The 19,606-nt window shown below is 47.9% G+C and overlaps 7 protein-coding genes across 7 annotated transcripts; 5 read left to right on the top strand and 2 right to left on the bottom strand.

The window, feature by feature from the left end:
- Window positions 1–231: 231 nt before the first annotated feature.
- PP2A-2 (Serine/threonine-protein phosphatase PP2A-2 catalytic subunit) lies at window positions 232–1,451 on the top strand (the record flags this gene model as incomplete). Its single annotated transcript, XM_031145724.1, has 5 exons — window positions 232–393; window positions 466–507; window positions 560–665; window positions 717–1,250; window positions 1,306–1,451. Coding segments are annotated over 5 exons (990 nt in total), but the record flags the coding sequence as incomplete, so codon positions are not given.
- A 3,512-nt stretch (window positions 1,452–4,963) lies between these two features.
- Window positions 4,964–6,871, bottom strand: LHYA1_G000732 (putative transporter; the record flags this gene model as incomplete). Its single annotated transcript, XM_031145723.1, has 8 exons — window positions 4,964–5,223; window positions 5,301–5,459; window positions 5,532–5,724; window positions 5,785–5,889; window positions 5,948–6,109; window positions 6,169–6,231; window positions 6,282–6,641; window positions 6,701–6,871. The coding sequence occupies 8 exons, from the start codon at window positions 6,869–6,871 to the stop codon at window positions 4,964–4,966; spliced, it is 1,473 nt and encodes a 490-aa protein (XP_031009035.1).
- Window positions 6,872–7,495: 624 nt separating this feature from the next.
- ilvE (putative branched-chain-amino-acid aminotransferase) lies at window positions 7,496–8,543 on the top strand (the record flags this gene model as incomplete). Its single annotated transcript, XM_031145722.1, has 2 exons — window positions 7,496–7,543; window positions 7,599–8,543. 2 exons carry the CDS (start codon window positions 7,496–7,498, stop codon window positions 8,541–8,543), a joined length of 993 nt encoding a protein of 330 aa, XP_031009038.1.
- A 1,456-nt stretch (window positions 8,544–9,999) lies between these two features.
- On the top strand, window positions 10,000–11,355 carry ugtB1 (UDP-glucosyltransferase B1; the record flags this gene model as incomplete). Its single annotated transcript, XM_031145721.1, has 1 exon — window positions 10,000–11,355. One exon carries the CDS (start codon window positions 10,000–10,002, stop codon window positions 11,353–11,355), a length of 1,356 nt encoding a protein of 451 aa, XP_031009037.1.
- A 9-nt stretch (window positions 11,356–11,364) lies between these two features.
- LHYA1_G000729 (uncharacterized protein) lies at window positions 11,365–12,237 on the bottom strand (the record flags this gene model as incomplete). Its single annotated transcript, XM_031145720.1, has 3 exons — window positions 11,365–11,808; window positions 11,873–12,146; window positions 12,203–12,237. The coding sequence occupies 3 exons, from the start codon at window positions 12,235–12,237 to the stop codon at window positions 11,365–11,367; spliced, it is 753 nt and encodes a 250-aa protein (XP_031008994.1).
- A 2,553-nt stretch (window positions 12,238–14,790) lies between these two features.
- On the top strand, window positions 14,791–16,053 carry eglD_4 (putative endo-beta-1,4-glucanase D; the record flags this gene model as incomplete). The annotated part of the gene is made up of 3 exons (XM_031145719.1): window positions 14,791–14,974; window positions 15,022–15,701; window positions 15,760–16,053. Coding segments are annotated over 3 exons (1,158 nt in total), but the record flags the coding sequence as incomplete, so codon positions are not given.
- Window positions 16,054–17,196: 1,143 nt separating this feature from the next.
- TYW1 (S-adenosyl-L-methionine-dependent tRNA 4-demethylwyosine synthase) lies at window positions 17,197–19,579 on the top strand (the record flags this gene model as incomplete). The annotated part of the gene is made up of 2 exons (XM_031145718.1): window positions 17,197–17,248; window positions 17,313–19,579. The coding sequence occupies 2 exons, from the start codon at window positions 17,197–17,199 to the stop codon at window positions 19,577–19,579; spliced, it is 2,319 nt and encodes a 772-aa protein (XP_031008992.1).
- Between the last annotated feature and the right edge of the window lie 27 nt (window positions 19,580–19,606).

Below are 19,606 nucleotides of genomic sequence, written 5' to 3'. Positions count from 1 at the left end.
ATCGTACCTACCCTCCCTACCTCACCATACTCTTTGTGATACCCATAATAAAACGTCCTGCAACCAGCGTCCACGAATATCAATATCAAGTTGACGCCGTACAGCCATACTTGATTTAAAGGTCTACAAATCTCTGGGACATCTTCGCCCGACCACCCTGGATTCCGTGCCCTTGTCGTCATCTCGAGCTCCCCTCCCCACCACAGCAACGCATCACAACAAGTGAGGTAGAACATGGACACCAATATGGAGGATGTTGGGCGCACCCCTGAACCTACAAGACTCTCGCCCGCATCAGAACCTGCCTCCATTCCTACACTTGACGGGTGGATTGAGACTCTTATGCAGTGCAAACAGTTGGCAGAAGTGGATGTTCAGCGATTGTGCGAGAAAGTACGTGATCCTTTGGGACAATGATGATCAGGCTCAGTCAATATTGTATGGTATCTAACAGCGCGCGTCCAGGCACGGGAGGTTCTGCAGGATGAGTCGAATGTACAGCCGGTGGTAAGTATCTCGAATGCCGTGGGGCCATCTCAACAACTGACCTTGTATCTAGAAATGCCCTGTAACGGTTTGCGGAGATATTCACGGTCAATTCCATGATCTGATGGAGCTATTCAGAATTGGTGGCCCAAATCCAGATACCAATTATCTCTTCATGGGTAAGAAGCTCTTTGAGCGCCACGAAGATAAAAGCTGATTGTTGAGCACAGGCGACTATGTTGATCGAGGATACTACTCCGTCGAAACCGTCACCCTCCTCGTGGCCCTCAAGATCAGATATCCCCAGCGCATTACAATCCTCCGTGGTAATCACGAATCCCGCCAAATTACCCAAGTCTATGGCTTCTACGACGAGTGCCTCCGAAAGTACGGCAACGCGAATGTCTGGAAATACTTCACCGACCTCTTCGACTACCTTCCCCTCACAGCCCTGATTGATAACCAGATCTTCTGCCTCCACGGAGGTCTCTCTCCCAGCATTGATACACTCGATAATATCAGAGCCCTCGACCGCATACAAGAGGTACCACACGAGGGTCCTATGTGCGATCTCCTGTGGTCGGATCCAGATGATAGATGCGGGTGGGGAATATCGCCGAGAGGAGCTGGGTATACGTTTGGCCAGGACATTTCCGAGGCCTTCAACCACAATAATGGCTTGACTCTGGTTGCAAGAGCTCATCAATTGGTTATGGAGGGTTATAATTGGTCTCAAGATAGAAACGTAGTGACCATATTCTCTGGTATGTTTACCTTCTCGAAGACCCTGAAACCAAGAACTAAGCTAATCCTACCCAGCCCCAAATTACTGCTACAGGTGCGGTAATCAAGCAGCCATCATGGAAATCGACGAACATCTGAAATACACATTCCTACAATTCGACCCATGCCCACGCGCAGGCGAACCAATGGTCTCACGACGCACGCCTGACTACTTCCTTTAAATCGCACGATCCAAGAGGACCAGGTATCGAGGGTTTACGGGGGTATTAATGGCCTTTATGTTTTGTGTACGAAGAATAAATACCACGAAAATCCGTTCCCAGGGGATAAAAGATGCGACGATGAACCAACAAATTGGAACGTTGGTAGACACGCATTAGACTTATAACGAATACAAAGTCCTTTATGAAAACACTGCCCGCCGTGAAATTACGTATATATGGACTAGCGTAGCGGTGATACGGGGATATTCTTCCTCAAGTGAGCACAATTACCTTTTCATTCCGGTTTCTTGTCAATTTCTTATACTCCTAATACACCGGACAAACATCAGATCATTTGACGATCTTGCAGGGTGCCAAAAGGAACATGACAACAGCGTAACGAGTTCGTTCGATTAACCTCATTATTTGTTTCTTTACTTGAGCCTCCGTGAGGTTTAGAGAAGTCGCTGGCTGCTTGGGTGGATCCAAGGATACCTCATATAACAAACAAAGCTCTCCCACCCAGTTTCGTGTAGCAATAATATGAACTCCAAGGTTTAGTCCATCTCTGCATGCATTTCTCTGCACTTCAAAGCCTTGGTATATTCCACAGCAGTAAGTAATGACTGTCGTCCCTCTCGTCTGATAATTGCTCTTGTGTCTTTATTCGGTTGGGTTGTGGATTTGGGATCAAGCTTCATTTCCTCGTCTGTATCGCTATCGTAGGCAGGATTGCATGTACTGTTTCTGGCAAGGACAGCAGTAACATCGTGAGTTGGTTGCTCTCTCTTTGAGAATGTATGTTTGAGAGTGGAAGTCCCTAGCCGTCGCGAACGATATCGCGCAGCAGCTAGAAGCCGGGTCCTTCTGGGTGAATACGCATTTCGAGATTGATCCGCGCGTACCGTTTGGCGGCCTGAAGGTGGGTGGGATGGGGGTTGAGTTGAAAATTGAGGGGTTGAAGGGCTTTGGTAATGTGAAGACGCTTTATTTGGGCAAGGTGAAATTGTAGGTAGGTTGAGTAGGTATGTTGGGGGTTTGAGTGGGGAGGGGGTTGAAATTGTGTGATAATTGGAATTGGACGCCGGGAACTGATGTGACTGTACATTCAAAGCTTAGTTTTGGATTTGAGTGTTTTAGATTTAAGAGGGTCCTTGTTATAAGTAGGAATCACGTTTGGATACCAGTCTACTATTGTGTACGGAGTAGAGTAGCTGGGCGCTAATACCGTAGGGGGTAAAATTATGATGCCCCCACTCTTTCGCTGCACCTCTTTCCATAATCCAAAGAACACTATATAAATATGAACCACCTTTCCCATCCTGCATCATATCGCGCCTGCTCAAGATGTCACACCCGCAAGGTTAAGGTAACAAAATTTCCCAGAACCATTTATTTTCTTCTGAACTCTAGCCTAGTGTGACGGACGAGTCCCATCATGCACACCATGCTCGAAGAACAACTCAGAATGTAACATCACTAGCCATGTGACTTACTCTTACAATACCGTTTGCGAGCTGCAAAATCAAGTACTAGACTTGGAGAGACGTCTCTCCCAGGTGAAGCCTATCTCCCAGGATGGGGACGACAACGAAATCCGAGCACCTCTGAATAGTACCGAGGTCTATTCCGCTAACCTACCACATAATACGAATGTATATGATACAGGAAGAGAGGACTCGGTTGCCGAAGAAGTGGGCAATTTGTCTTCAGGAAACGTGAATAACATGGCCCAGAAATATGGTGAGTCAAGCCGTCCGTTCGCATATACGATGCTGATATGACGCCCAAGTCGGCAGTGCTGCTGGCGGGAGTTTTGCAAGAATATTCTTCAAGCAATTGGACCTCAATCTGGTCGGATTTCAAGCATCGATATTAATGGGGCTCCAAGAAGACCCGCTGGCCTCTGTCGTTGCACAAGCCTCCTTACCCGCAAAGCGAGTTAGTCAATATCTGATGACCGTTTACATTTCCCGGACGCATCATTGGTGGCCGATGATCCATCTACCCAGTCTTCGACAGTGGTTTCAAGACATCTATTCTTCGCCAAGGACATGCAGCTCTTTTCAAAGATACGTTGTTTTCATGGTGATGTCCATCGGAGTCATGGAGTCGCAAAGTTGTACAAAAGACCATGGAATTCCTGATATTTTCACGGCACAGGAATACTTCGCTGCTGCGATCAGGTTCCTAGATCAAGCCATTCTAGGCACCAATTTGCAAAGTCTACAGGCGTTACTGCTTCTCACCATCTGGATGACACGGTCGTCGCAGCCTTCAGATAATGCGAGTCTATGGCAAATCAGTCGTTTCGCGATGAGTATGGCCATCGAGCTAGGCTGCCATAGAAACAATCCAAGTTGGGATTTCGGACACGCCGAAAGAGAGATGAGAAACAGAGTCTGGTGGTGTGTATACGCTTTGGAGAGGTGAGTACAAGGACTAAGGTACGTACTGTAGGCTAATACTTCAAGGAATATAGCTGTTGCTACTGGCCGTGTTTTGTCAATACGAAACCACGCCATCGATGCCCCCTTTCCCCAAACAACCGAGAACGATACTCTGACGCCTGCCGAATCCGCCCTCTCACCAACCGTGGCACAGAAAAGCTTTCTCCCAGCAATCCACCATTTCCGTCTCCGGAGCATCTGCGGTGATATCCTAGAATCTGTTTACATTGCTCGACCTCGAACGAAGGTTACTCCCAGCGTCACCGAGACAATCCAAGTAGCAGACAGCCTGCGTCACCGTCTCGCGAATTGGCATTCCGCACTGGCTATAAACACAGTTGCGGAATCACGAGAAGCGCTGGAGCTGAAAGTCGAACTGTGCATGGCGGTGTTACTACTCAATAGGCCTTCTCCGTCGTTTCCCAATCCCGCGACTGAATCTGTTGCAGCGTGTGCTGAGGCCTCGCGGGAAGCGCTTGAATCGTGGGCAGCTCTGGCAGAGAGGAAACAGCTTACGGTGCTGTGGAATACCTTTCATGACGTGTTGCTGACAGGCTTGGCATGGTTGTATTGTGCATGGTGCGCACCTCTCCTTCTCCTTCTCCTTCTCCTTCTCCTTCTCCTTCTCCTCCCACCATCTCTGCTTACACGAAATCAAATTATAGGCGGATCGATGCTGTCGAAGAGCAGGTAATCGAACATCTCGCGAGCACGTGTGGATCTATCCTTTTGCTCACAAAGGGCGAGCATACCGGTAAGATGAAGTTTGTGCATTTCTTCAGGGTTGTTCAAGATGCGACGGTCAGGAAGTGTAGGGAGCGGAGGATGGAAGCTATGCAGTCGCTTGATCAGATACCGTTGGGAAGCTCCGATATCGACTGGATGGGAGGCTTCTTCGATGAAGTCTTCCCGAATAACAATACTATATTTGACCTGGACTTTAATGTCGAGGCTTACGTGCCACAAGACTTATTATAAATATAAAGATATCTTACAAGGACATTCTCTCTGCAAGGAGACCAACATGAACAGAACAAGATTACGGTATCTATATTCTATACTTTAAAGACTTGTCCTCATTCAATATACATATCTAAACTCCTTGTTTTGTCCATCCGTCTGGTCCGAATCCTCAATAGCCAAACCAACCGCAACGCGATCCCTCTCCGGGATCCCAAATACCCTATCTCGCCTCCTGTTCTCCGCAAACACCAGCACACCATACAATATACCCGTAGCAGCCATGATAGCGAAACAGCACAGCATAGCCCCGATGCCGAGACTGTATTTTGGAGACTGGGAAGTCAGGAAGAACTGCGGCCCAACAATGTTACCGACTGCTGCATTGCATTCACGAAACGTCAGCTCTGGTTCACATGTCTTCGGAAGTAGGAAAGCTGGGAATGGAATGCTCTACCGTAGAAGATTGCAATCGAGACGGAAACAAAGCTCTTCTTGGTCATCCCGGCGGTATTGGATGACTGGAGACTTAGCATTAGAACCCAAGAGACGTTGTAGAATCCCATCAGGTACACCCCGGCCAGTGATGCCGTTCGGGCAGAGGCGATCTTGAGTACTATTTTGCTGTTAGCTTACAGTGTTCCTCGACTTGTCACCCTCAAAATACCGGATGGAATAAGGTGCATACCGTGAATCATAATGGCTCCAGCTAGCGCAGGTAATGCGGAGAGCACCCACAGGATGCATCGAATGTTGGGGATGTAGAATGTTAGTGTGGTACAAAAGATCTGTGCCACGAGCGCAACGGCCGCCTGGGGAGTGGCCATAAGAGTCGTCTTTGAAGCAGAGAAACCGTATCCCTTTATAATCAGTGGGTTGAACTAGAGATATCGTGTTAGTTCCCGATTCCCCATGCAGTCAAGAGGGAATATTCGCCTCACATTTGTGATTCCAGCATTGGTGATCGATTGAGCAATGACGAATAGTGCTACACACCAGTACTTCGGATCCTTGAGAGCTTCGAGAACTTGCGGCATCTTCCAGTTCTAATGTGGGTGCAGGTCAGACGTCTATAAATATCAGGCTTTTTGCAGGCCTACGCACCTTGTGCGAATTCACACCAGTCTGGTTTTCGGCCAATCGAATCACAGCCGCCTTTTTCTCTTCGGCATTGAAGAACCAGGCTTTGCTGGGCGAATCTGGAAGGGCGAAGAACACAAGAATGCCGACGCCCATGGTTACTGAGCCGTATATAAGGAAGATATACTGCACGGTGTCAATGTTGGCCCTTGCCGACAGACATGGTGATTTGCAAATAATCATACCTTCCATGTTGCCAGCGGAGCGTGCATCTTCCCGATAGCGTAACTCAATATACCACCGAAAATCTTACAAAGTTAACTTCCAGGTCAAATGTGTACCGAACCACGTGTCTTACCCCAGCAAGCGTGTTATACCACAATGCAGTTCTCAATGGCTGCTCCTCGCGCCTATACCACATGGAGTTCATAATCATCAACGAGGGCAAAATACCAGCCTCGAACACACCAAGGAAAAAGCGTACAGTAGCCAAGCCAGCAAAGCTATGACAAGCAGCCATGCAACATAGAATGCCGCCCCAGATGAAGACAGTGATGCCGACGAATTTCCCAATGGGGACTTTAGTTAGGAGCCAGAGGATGGGGAACTCCATGGCTAGGTAGCCAAAGTAGAAGATTGAACCAAGCCAGCTATATTCTTGGCCGACGAGATGTGCATCTTTTTTCATGCCGTAAACTGCTGCGTAGGCCATGCCATTCTGGAGGACATTAGTCGACTGGCTTCCTGAGGTGGGATTGTATTAAAGGGCAATGTTACCTTGTCCAAGAAAGCTAGAGTTGAAGTTAGGACGATGAGTGGGAGGACTACAAGATCCGTTTTCCACCGAAGTCTGTTATTGAGAGCTGCTGTTAACATTTCTGACTGGGCATCTTCGGCGATCACTGGGATATCCGCCGATAAGGAGGATTTCGAGGCCCTATCTGCCATTTTTGCAATTGAGCCAATGAAAATTTGATACTTGAAGACTGAACAGAATCGTGAGGGTGAACAGGGAGGTCACCCTCGTTTTGTATGCATCTTGAAAGAATCAACATTGAAGCCACTCCAGGACACTTGTGGCGTCTTTGTTATCACGCAATATTCTCAATTATAACATAAGAACCTCGATACCTACGTACCCACGATAGGATCCACAAGAGTTGGAACTTTTGGTTGATTACAACGGACTGGTCCGTGATACTTATATTTTTTAGTGGGTCTCCTCAGTAGTGTCCGCGATAACTGCCGTATCGAAGTACTACCCCCAACAGACGGCGCTATAGGGGAGCGAGCGCCTCGGACCAGTCCGAACGGAGATATTGAAGACGACGGAGCTGCTCGGCATCCCAAACATGGATATCCCATCTTTTGTGCTTAGTGATGCCGACTTTGACGAATTCTCTCAAGCTTCGGCATGAAAGATGCTAGACCGGCCGCACACAAGCGTAACTACTAGGATATGATATATAGAGTTCTCTCCGGTTCTCAGCTGACTCTCTCTTTTCAAGTCCTCATATAGAGTTTTGACCTTGTTTATGAGGTATAGAATCTTGATTACAGCAAAACTCCAAGATGGCTACGCATAAAGTTGTACCAAACACGAAGAATGAGTCTATTCTGGTGAGTGAGAATCTGTCAACTCACTTTGTAGTAATGACTAACTTGAATCTCCTAGATTGGAATGCGTGATGGCGTGACGGGGAAATTCTCACTTCGTCCTCGAAATGAAGCTGTCGTATCAGTCTTTGACTCAAACTTCCTCATCGGCGACGGGATCTGGGAAGGTGTTCGTGTCTGTCGTGGTAGAGTCCAATTCGCAAAAGCCCACATCGATAGACTATTCCAATCAGCAAAAGCCATGGACATGAATCTTGGTCTCTCTCGAGGCGCGTTACTGAAACTCATTCACGACACAGTGGACGCAAACGGCATGCAAGACTCCGATGGAATCCACATCCGCCTCGTGGTCAGTCGAGGCCTGAAGTCAACACCGTACCAGAATCCATCTGTCAATATCGGGCTCCCTTTGATTGTGATCATACCCGAGATCAAAGTTGCAGACCCCGTAGCAAAATCACGTGGACTTCGTCTCATCACTTCACACATCCGACGCGGAACACCAGATGTTAAAGATGAGATGTGGAACCACATTTCCAAAGCAACTGATGTGCAAGCCTGTATAGGTGCTAATGTCGTGGGAGCCGACGAAGCACTGATGCTAGATCCAAATGGCCATGTCAAGACTTGCAACAGCACCAACTTTTTCATCGTGCGGCCTGGTGGCGAAGTATGGGCGCCGACGAGAGCATACCAGATGCAAGGAATTACGCGAGAGAAAACACTGGCGATATGTAGGGAGAATGGCATCCCGGTACGTGAGTGCGACTTCACGCTTACGGAGACGTACGGCGCTGATGAAGCCTTTTGTACTGGGACCTTCCCGAGTCATATATGTGTAGTGAGTGTTGATGGGAGGAAGATTGGAGAGCGGGATGAGGAAGGGCCGGGGCCAGTGACGAGGAGTATTGCAGAGTTGTATAAAAATTATGTTGAGCAGGACGTGGGAAGGACACGGGAGACGATCATGGCAGAGGTCGCGCCATTGAGCGCCAAATTATAGTTAATCAAAAGCGGCATAATGAAATGAATAAGAATTGTCCCCGGATTCCTCTCAGATTTGCACACTCATCACATATGCATATTCCTACTCTAGGAAGTTAGTATCTTTTATGTTATATAGGTTTTGGAACTGAGGATATTGATAAGTGTTTGAAAAATAGGAAATGATTGATTAATGACAAATGAGATCTCCATATAAGAAGCTAGTCCTCTACTACGATTAATACCAAAGTCTATTTAATGCTCTGATTATCAGATGAAGACTAGGGTTTTGGGCAATGCTATTTAGCCTAGTCTGTCTATGTCAGAAAATCTTCTGTTGCATGTCGGATTTCCGAGATTTCAATGGCACATTGAATATAATAGAAAACTTACCATACTAGGAAATTTCAGTTTTCGTTGCAAGTCGTATTTTTCCAATTACAAATACATATTCAATATTGACCTGCTTTTTGACTTTTTACGAGTTTTGTTGCATGTCGTACTTTCCAGTCAACATAGTAATATTCAATATAACTTATTTAGAGTCCTAGAAATCTGAAGTTTACTTATAAAAAGCATAGTTGGTACATTTTTGTTGTATATCGCAGTTTGTAGACAATCATGTAGTGAATGTAAAGTCGGAATCTGTAAGTTGTATTTGTAATAGATTGAGGTAGTCACGTTCGAACTTATAAGAAAATTATTCGAGTAGGAAGGAGTGTCTAAGAATGCAGGTATGGATGAAAGACAAGTCAATTGATACGCGGGATGATATATCTCGTCTAAGCGCATAGGCGAAGATTTGATAAATCAATAATCACCCTACAGATTTCAATTAATCAAATTACAATAACATCACACAAAAGAGCAGATCTATAGTGTGAAATTATATAAATGAAATATCAAATATATAAGTATACAAGACAGGATAGAGCTGTGGGGAAAATACCAGATACAGCGAATGGTAAGCGATAAACGCATAAACGCTAAAGCCTAATGCGGATCGTTTGAAAATCCGCTCAGGATCGATCCTCAAGAATATCCCACTCCTAGCTTTCTTTGATACGCCAAGAGCTACAACCCCTTAGAGCTTCCACGATCGTATATATGAATTGTGAGTGCGCAGACCGTCTCAAGCCGCGTTTAAGTGTCGGTCGGGATCGCTCGCCTTCAAATATCTGGTAAGGAAGCTCTACGTCCGAGAAAAAGTGTGCGGAATGAAAAGGCGTGCACAGGCAACTTTTTGGCGACTTTTGGTACATACACGTGATTTCATTCCGCATACTTTTTCTCGGACGTAGGGGAAAGTAGATCTCTGAACCTCTCCTGTATCTTTTGTCCCAGACCTACTCAGAAGCACTTACACCCTTTCCGCATATAGTTAGATACACCCCTTTGTCTTATCGATCTCGCTTAACACCAAACTTCTCCCTCTTTCACTCTCGCTTACCCCCCTTTTTCCGGCCTTGCGCGCCATGGAGAAACCACTGATTCTCATGGGCGCGACGCCAATCTACGGGCATACCATGCCTTTGCGGGCTATTGCACGAGGACTCATCGAGCGTGGTTTTGAAATTACATTCGTTACCGGTTCACATTTCCGAGAACCTATCGAGGCAATCGGCGCACGTTTTCATCCTTATTCCGGCTATTCGGATATTTCAGAAGCTACAGTCAATACGCGTTTCCCGGGTCGGGTTGCCCTCGCTGGGGAAGAGCTAGCAGCTTATGATATTGAGCATATTTTTGTACGGGCTATGCCTAGTCAATACCAGAGCATTCAGCTTGCATTAAAAGACTTGAAGGAAAGAGAGCCAGAAAGGAAGGTCGTCCTGATGGTTGAGAATGGCTGTCTCGGAATCATTCCTAGTATATTGGGAGCGCCAGGTATCAAGCCAGATGCCCATATCACAATCAGCGTGCTTCCTCTCCAACTGTCAAGCATCGACACTGCTCCTTTCGGCACCTGCATCCCGCCAGATTCGTCACCCTCAGGTCGCGAAAGAAACGCTATTATCAACCAGAAGAACCGTAATGACTCCCAGGAGCTTCACACGATTTTCCTCTCTCTCTTAGCTTCGACGGGAGCAAAGACGACAGATCATTTACACACTGATGCAGCCGTCGTCTTGCCAGATCGCTACATCCAGATGTGCATCCCGGAGATCGAATACCCCCGTTCTGACCTCCCATCTACCGTCCGTTTCGCTGGTGGCCTACCCCATGGTTCCCGCGACCCCGCACAGTCATTCCCAGACTTCTGGCACGAGCTCATCGCGAACGAAGCAGCGAAGGAAAGCGGAAATGGCAAGGGAAAGAAAGTAGTAGCCGTTTCGCAAGGCACGTTCTCCAACTCGCCTACCCAGCTTCTCCTTCCAACCATCAATGCTCTGGCGAAGCATGACGATGTTCTTGTTGTCGCTGCCCTGGGCGCTCGCAATGCCACCCTTTCTCCTTCTATCTCTGTTCTTGGGAATGTAAGGGTTGCGGATTTTATCCCCTTCGATGAGCTGCTTCCTTGCTGTGATGTCTTCGTCACGAATGGAGGCTATGGAGCGATACAGCATGCTATCACGAATGGAGTACCGATGGTTGTCGCTGGGAACACGGAGGAAAAGCCGGAGAATGCTTGTCGCGTTGCTTGGGCCGGAATTGGGATAAATTTGAAGACTGGAACGCCGAGTGAGGAGGCTCTGGAAGATGCTGTGGTGAAGATTTTGGGTGATGGGAGTTTCAAGCATAACATTGAGGCGATGAAGAGGAAGATGGAGGAATATGATGCGCTAGGCACTATTGCAGAAGCTGTTTTGGAGTTGGGTGGGGGAAAATAATCGATACACTTAGCAATGTAGGCAGACAAGCTCAGCACTAACAAAAGCACTCCAACTTTCATCCCTCCTCTCCCACTCTTTCCATCCTTCTGCGATCTCTTGCAGTTCTTCTTGTGTAGCCCCTACCCCAACAGCTTTCTTATACCACTCACTATCCTGATTCTCCAACATCCCCACCATACTTTCCACCCACAATTTCTTCTCAGCCGGCTCACTGTATACCCAATTACTAGCACCCGTCTTGATCTGATCTCTCGACCATCCAGCCTTCAGTGCCGCCTCCAACAATTTAGACCCAAAACCAGGAAGAGAACCACCCTGCTGCACACCCGCCATAGAATTCGTGAGCTTCTGCCATTTTTCAAAGCCCGGAAGCAGTGGGTAGAAAGAGTCGCCGTTCTTGCTTATAGCCTCTCTAGCCGCCACAATCCCACCCTTACTTTTTCGCAGCCCCTTTCATTGTTCTCAGCGCCAAGACGGGGTCATTAACATGGTTCAAAACTTGATGGCAATGCACGACATCAAAAGTCCCGAATTCCCTTTCCAAACCCGCTTCTAAATTCTCCGCATCTCCAATGACAAAATTAGTTCTAGTACTGACACCTCTCTCTTCTGCCAAAGTAGTGGCTTTATCAACAAACAGTTTGCCGGGTTCAACACCGGTGAATCTGGCTTGTGGGAAGCGAGATGCGAGATCTGTGGTGATTGAGCCTGGTCCGCATCCGACGTCTAGGAAGGTGAAGTTTGGAGGGAGGATGATAAATGGGGGAGGAGGTAAGAGCAGCAGGTATCTGCCGTGCGGTAAGCATAACGATCCAGCGAGGCTTTGTTGTAGCCGGTTGTGAACGGGTTTCTAGGGGGTTGCGAGGAAGGAGGCGCCATTATATTAGATGGGGACTTGTTGAAGGTTACGAGGTGGAAGACGGCGTTTGTGGAGAGGAGATGATCTAGAGCGTGAATAATTGTGTGATTAAGGTATTATTAAGGTATTATTAAAAACTTCAATCGATCAGGTTTTAATGTTACAACCCAAAACAGGTCTGAATACGCGTATTATACGGTGTCACGTGAGTATAGACTAAGCCTATTTTACTATAATCTAAGCTTAACCCGGCAATTGTACCTCGTACACTAAACCTAATTGAGAAGCTTTAGGCTCTTGGATTCTAATACGAAGTATATCAGAAATCGGGGATACGATACACAGCCACAAATACAATGATTATCCCTGTCTAAAGAGTGCCCAGGCCGCCAGGAAGAAATAGGGGCATACCAGTACTGTAGCTGAGGGGTTAGTTCCTCCAGGCGACGCGGGGCGATACACCAAGCCGCGACGTTGTTGCTACAATGGCTTCGAATCGAAAGGCTTTTTTCAATATTTTCACCCATCACTGGCACTGGATTTGCATCTTACTATAACAACAATGAGCGGTCTCCGGGCATATCACGCAAAGACGAGGAATGGATGCCGCCAATGCAAGGTGTGATAATTCGTCTCTTACATGGAGTTTGTCTAGACTCTAAGAACGTATTTCTTGGATCCAAATTTTCCTAATTGATGAGGCACTTCCTGCTCCTTCAAATCTGTAACCTCCCTGGATGAACAGTTGCTGATCTCTGTTTATCCTCAGACGCGCCGGGTCAAGGTAAGCTCAGCCCCGACCCCCATGGAAGGACAGAATCCATCTGACTTGATGCAAATAGTGTGAATGTGTTGGTCCTATTTGTTCAAGCTGTCGGAGACGCAAGGAAGCTTGCAGTTACCAGAGCATGGCTACGAGAGTCCAATTGACCAAATCTCCGGACACTGCTGCAGCCGCTGCCCAATTCGAGCAGTACTGGGAATTTCAGCCGCCTCTATCCGATTCCCTCGATTTCGTGGCTACTCTGGGAGAACCGGAGAGGGAACTCATGCACCACTTTCTGTCGAACGCGTGCTTTACTCTTGCCCTCGGCCAGGACCCGGAAGAATGCAGAGTTTGGCCCATCGCCTTGCCTACGCTGGCAAGGAGATGTCTTTTCATTCGACACAGCATCTTGGCAGTATCAGCGATTCATTTGTGTTATCTTGGTTCCCCCAATACACTGAAATACTCTATGTTGGCGTGCCGATACCACATTGAAGCTTCTCGTCAGTTCAGAACATCAGTCCAAGAGATCTCGCAAGACAATCTGCTGGTAGCGATAGCGTTCGCAGCTAGCGTTGGTATCATTGGACTCAGCCTTCCTTTGGTTGTAGAGCGGGGAGCTCTCAGCAACGAATTACTACCTCCATTTAATCCTTACGACATGTTGTCAATATTGAGACACACTGGAAGGCTGTTCCCCATGAATGACCGATCCGTCAAGGTGAAAGGGGCTTGGGTGGCCCTTCCTCTCCCACTGGAGCCTTTTGCTAGCCCCGAGTTTAGCATAGTCAAGAACCAAACATTGGATAGCCTCAAAGTTCTGAAACGACGCCTCGCGGAGGCGCGTGAAACTGATCGTAACTTATACGCAGCGGCCTCTGCAGACTATAAAGCCATTGATGCTCTTGAGGCGTGGATAGACTCTCTTTCGGGTTTACCCTTCTTATGGAAGCAGTTCATGACTTGGCCTTGCACGGTCCCATCAGCTTTTATGGCTCGTCTCCAAGAATGTTGCCCTCCAGCCTTGGAGATTCTTATATATTGGTGTACCATCATGAAGCAAGCACCTTCGAGGTGGTACTTACAGCCTTGGTTTGATAGAACACTCAAGTTTGCGTTAGACACCATAGGACTACACAATACAGCGGACAACAACGCATTCAAGGCAAATACAATTTCTGGAGTCTATTACCCATGAGCTTCAGCGCGGTTTGAAATTTCGGGACTGTTCCTGCTTCTTCAAAGGTTGTGCAACCTGCAGCTTCCCGTAGGCGCGTCCAGGTGTAGCCCGATGGTTGGGTATTGGACTAGAGCTTCTTAATTCGAAACACTAACATATGTAAGTTTTTGTGTCAAGTTCGAGAGACGGAATGTATCTATTATCAGAAGGCTGTCAACACTGGAGTTATTCTGGTTTTGATTCTGGTGAGATTCTCAATTCTCAAAATAAGGGTTGCCGGGCCTTTGCTTACTATTGTCCTCTTTCACACCTATTCACAAGCCTATTGTCAGGTTCATTGAATCTAAGTTAATATTCACAGGCCAGCAGCACAATAATAACCGAACACACCTCCTTTGCGAATGACAATCAAAGTTTGTGGGAATCAACCACAGGAATCTCACTAAAGTCAGTCGGGATCACATCCACAGAGTGGTTTCTAGCCCGTGAATGGAAATTGGCTTGCAAACCTGCGGGTATTATTGGTTGTTATATTTATTTGCCGCAATCTTTTTTCTTCATAATCCGCTTTGGCATCTTGAGAAATCAAATAAACACCAGAAACCGAATACCCGACTCAAAGCCACGATGAGGATTCTTACATTCTCCTACGTGCTAGCCGCATTGCAAATGGGTACTGCACATACTGTCTTTACAACTCTTTTCATTAACGACGTCAACCAAAGCCCCGCTACCTGCGTGCGGATGCCGACGACCTCAAACAATGCCACATTTCCCATCAATGACCTGAAGAGTGATGACATGGCATGCGGTACGTCAAACTCAAGCATTCTGGCATGATTGACTAACAAGAGGCAGGGTACGGAGGAACTGCAGGTGTCGGACGTGTCTGCTCGATTCCGCAAGCGGCGAAACTGGACTTCCTGTTTGTTGAATACGCTGATAACTCTCAACCCGGTGCCATCGATATATCCCACAAGGGGCCTTGTGCAGTTTACATAAAGCGCGTTGAGTCTGTCATCCAGGACAAAGCAATCGGAGATGGCTGGTTCAAGATATGGGAAGACACTTACGATGCCGGAACATCGCAGTGGTGTACCGAGAAGCTAATGAAAAACGACGGCATGCTGTCCGTCAAAGTCCCTGAAGACCTCGCCGGTGGATATTATCTTGTGAGGCCGGAGCTGCTCGCTCTCCATCAAGCGGATAAGAATCCTCCGAATCCGCAATTCTATCTTGGATGTGCGCAGATATTTCTGAACTCGACTGCGACCTCGTTGCTTAAGGACACTGTCAAAATCCCAGGTTATGTTGAATCCACTGACCCCGCTGTTCTCTTCAACATCTATATCCCGAAATGGCCGCACCCAGCTCTGGGACCCGCTTTATACAAGGACGGAAGCAGCAGTGTCGAAGTCAAGCCAGTCGACAGGCAAAATGAGGGGCTTTTGCCATACAAATTCAATGTAGTCGTAACAAATGCCAATTGGTGGGCCCTCGAACTAGAATCATATTCAACATCCGATGGATGCAAAAATGTAAGTGGTTTCGTACTCTCCTTCCATGTTACAAACTCATACTTACTATCTTCAACAGGCCTCGAAGGTCTGTTTCGACCTGACCAGTGAATGCTATAACAGTGCTCCGCCGACTGGTTCAAAGGGATGTAGATTATGGGAAGCGAAATGTAACGGAGTACGCGATGCTTGCAATGCAGGGAACTTCAACGGCCCGCCACAGAAGAACAAAGTCCTTATGCCAGGGATCCCAAGTCCGGTGGAAGCAGCCAGCTCTTCTGCAGAACCAAACACAAGCTCAACAACGACATCCACCAAGACAGCTCCGACGCCAGAACCAAGCGCGTCCACTTCTCCAGAGTTCATCTATGAGAGGTATTGCGGTATTGAATGCCAGGCTGAGTACGGCACCTGTGGTGGCAAGTGCAGAATTCCCAGGCATTCTGCTCACTGGCAAAGTGGGCAGGGGCGTCGCGAATGGATAAATAGTAACGGATGCTCAAGTCTTCACAGTGCATGGGGAAATGATTACGGCGGATGGGTGAATCATAGGTTCTGAGATCAGAGGGCACAAATCGCAAGGAAGTCGATGAGCTAAGCAGTGTTATAATGCCGTCAATTTCGAGGATTTTGATCCTGATTATTGAAGCGTTGGGATAATCCATGAACATCTCTCACGTACCGCGTGGTATGATAGAGAATCCCAGCAGCTGCAACACCCAATTCTTGAAGGCCACGCTATCACGGCGTTTCCAACTCTATCTGAAGCGGTCTAGGTACACAGAATCGTTGCCTTGCCCCCAGAAATACTTCACCCACACGTACGAATGCTGTATTATATCCTGCAGCCCCATTTAGTACTGCTGAAGTTGCCGAATGGTGATGATACAAGGGCTGAGTACTATCCATTACTTATTGCGAAGAGCTAGTCATACAAAAAATCCATATACTCATGTTACAGAACTTGCTGAGTCCTGCTTTGATGAATGAGTGACAAGACAAGGTGTGGGGTTGGGGTGTGATGTACCGTATCAAAATTTAGGTTTCTGGAACTGAGATACTAACTGCAGTCCATTTACCGGACTCTCCATTTACCAGAGCACTTGCCGGAAACACATTTCAAGACAGAAGTAGTCTTGTCTCTTTTAATTGGTAGAAAAAGGGGCCCTTTCACATTGACCCCTGCAGTGTTTTACGGCCTCCACAAGAGAATGTCTACTCGGACTCGGAGAAGCCTCGCGGTGGATAGAAAGGTGGCACCAGTTTATAATGTGATAGGCAACGTATGACATCAAAAGTCACAATTGCGGCTCTTTGTATCTAGGACGAGGAAGCATAATGAAGAGTTCAAGGAGGTTTAAGGGAGTTAATAGAAAAGGGGAGTGAGGATATTAAAATTGAAGCTAATCCCGCTAGCGTCCGCGTCTTGGGGTGACCCCACCGCAGCCTTAAATTCCCCTCTATCAAAATCTCATGTCCACTCACTCCAGGACAACAACACCATCCAACTATCGCGATGTATCACGATACTTGGAGCCTAAGGGCGCTATGGAACGTATATGCTACAGGTTTGTTATACTTCTGCAATTATCCAATGACTCATGCGAGACTTGAATACTGACTGCAAGAAAGATATATTCGCATTGTGGCATACATATCGCATTCCCATAATCTTGTCGACATTCGCAGTTCTCATAATCATCCGAACGATCCTACACCTGCGAGTGAACCGAGAGAAAATCTCAGACACACCTCCTCCGCTGTCTCCGACATTGCAGGCTGCGAAAGATAAAGGTGCCGTTGAATATCTCGAAAAGAAGACAAATGGCGAGAAAGTTCCTCGAAGAATTGTAGGAGGCCTCAAAAAGAGGAAGTCCTCAGAAGAGAATATAGTCCCTAGAGAGAAGAAGATTCAAGTTCTGGTCTTCTTCTCATCATTGACAACTACCACCGAGAAGACTGCCAAAGTTTTTACAGAAGGACTGGCGCAATGCGCGAAAGATATTGCAAGCTCGACCTCTACTATTTTCCTGGAACCCGAAATCCTGGATCTTTCCTACATAGACTATGATGAATATTTTATCAATCCACCAAAATCCGATCCAGAAGTCCAATACTTTTACCTTATACTCATACCGACATATAATATAGATACGGTGCTCGACAATTACCTAGAGCATTTGCAAGAAACGCATAATGATTTCAGGATAGATACTGCGCCACTATCGCCATTACTTGGATACTCCGTTTTTGGATTTGGCGACCGAGAGGGCTGGCCATCGGAGGAAGAGGGGTTCTGTTCACAAGCTAGAGATGTTGATAAGTGGATGGCCAAGTTGACGGGGAGGAAGAGAGCATTCCCTCTTGGAATGGGAGATCCAAAGACAGATGCCGTCGAACGACTAAGAGAATGGAAGGAAGGAGTTGAAGATACACTGCGTCACATTGCAGAAACCGGAAGTCTGGGAGAAGGGGTTGCTGGTAGCGGAGATGCTGTGGAAAGCGATGTCGAAGATGTGGACGACGAGGACGACGTTCTATTCGAAGAGCAAAAACTCGCCAAAAGGAAAAACAAGGAGAAGAAAGGCGATCTAAACGATCTTGAAGATCTTGGTGGCTCAATACCAAAGGCCGAAGACGAAACCCTGGAGGTAGATTTCACAACCTACAGCAAAAAGCCCTCCACAACTACGCCCATCATCAAAGAAATGGTCCCTAAAAACTCCCCCACCTACAACTCCCTCACAAAACAAGGCTACACAATAGTCGGCTCCCACAGCGGCGTCAAAATCTGTCGCTGGACAAAATCCGCCCTGCGTGGCCGCGGATCTTGCTATAAATATTCCTTCTACGGCATCGCCTCCCACCAATGCATGGAGACAACACCATCTCTCTCCTGCTCCAACAAATGTGTCTTCTGCTGGCGCCACGGCACAAATCCAGTGGGCACAACCTGGCGCTGGACCGTCGACCCCCCGGACCTCATCTTCTCCGGCGTCAAGGCAGGCCACTACCAGAAGATCAAAATGCTGCGGGGCGTGCCCGGCGTGCGCGCCGAGCGATTCGCAGAAGCAATGCGGATCAGACATTGTGCGCTGTCTCTGGTCGGCGAGCCGATCTTCTACCCGCACATCAACGAGTTCACCGCCATGTTGCACGCCGAGCACATCTCCTCCTTCCTGGTCTGCAACGCGCAGCACCCGGACCAACTAGCCGCCCTGGCCCCCGTAACCCAGCTTTACGTCTCGATCGACGCCTCGAACCGGGAATCGCTGCGCAAGATCGACCGGCCCCTGCACCGGGATTTCTGGGAGCGCTTCAACCGCTGTCTGGACATCCTGCGCGCGCGCCGCTTCGAGCAACGCACCGTGTTCCGACTCACGCTCGTCAAGGGCTTCAACATCGACGACGAGGTCGAGGGCTACGCCAAGCTCGTCGAGCAAGGCCTGCCCTGCTTCGTCGAGATAAAAGGCGTGACGTACTGCGGGACCTCGTCGTCGGCAGGAGCCGGCCTCACCATGCAAAACGTGCCTTTCTACAGCGAGATCCAAGCCTTCGTCGTCGCGCTGAACACGGCGCTAGAGAAGCGCGGACTGGGCTACGGCATTGCGGCCGAGCATGCGCATAGCTGCTGTGTGCTGATTGCGAGTGAGCGGTTTAGGAACGAGCGGGGCAAGTGGTGTACGCGTATTGATTATGAGGCGTTTTTCAGGTGTTTGGAGAGTGGGAAGCCTTTTAGGCCTGAGGATTATATGGGCGAGGAGACGCCGGAGTGGGCTACGTGGGGACAGGGGGGGTTCGATCCGAGGGATGAGAGGGTGTATAGGAAGGGCAAGAATAAGGTGCCGCTGAAGGAGGTGGGGGAAAAGGGAGAGGAAGGGAAGTTGGTTGAGATATGATGGTTGAATAAATGCATGACAATATTT

Source organism: Lachnellula hyalina (assembly GCF_007821495.1).
Source record: "Lachnellula hyalina strain CBS 185.66 chromosome Unknown contig00009, whole genome shotgun sequence".
Lineage (NCBI taxonomy): Eukaryota > Fungi > Ascomycota > Leotiomycetes > Helotiales > Lachnaceae > Lachnellula > Lachnellula hyalina.
This window is presented reverse-complemented; position numbering and strand designations above follow the sequence as displayed.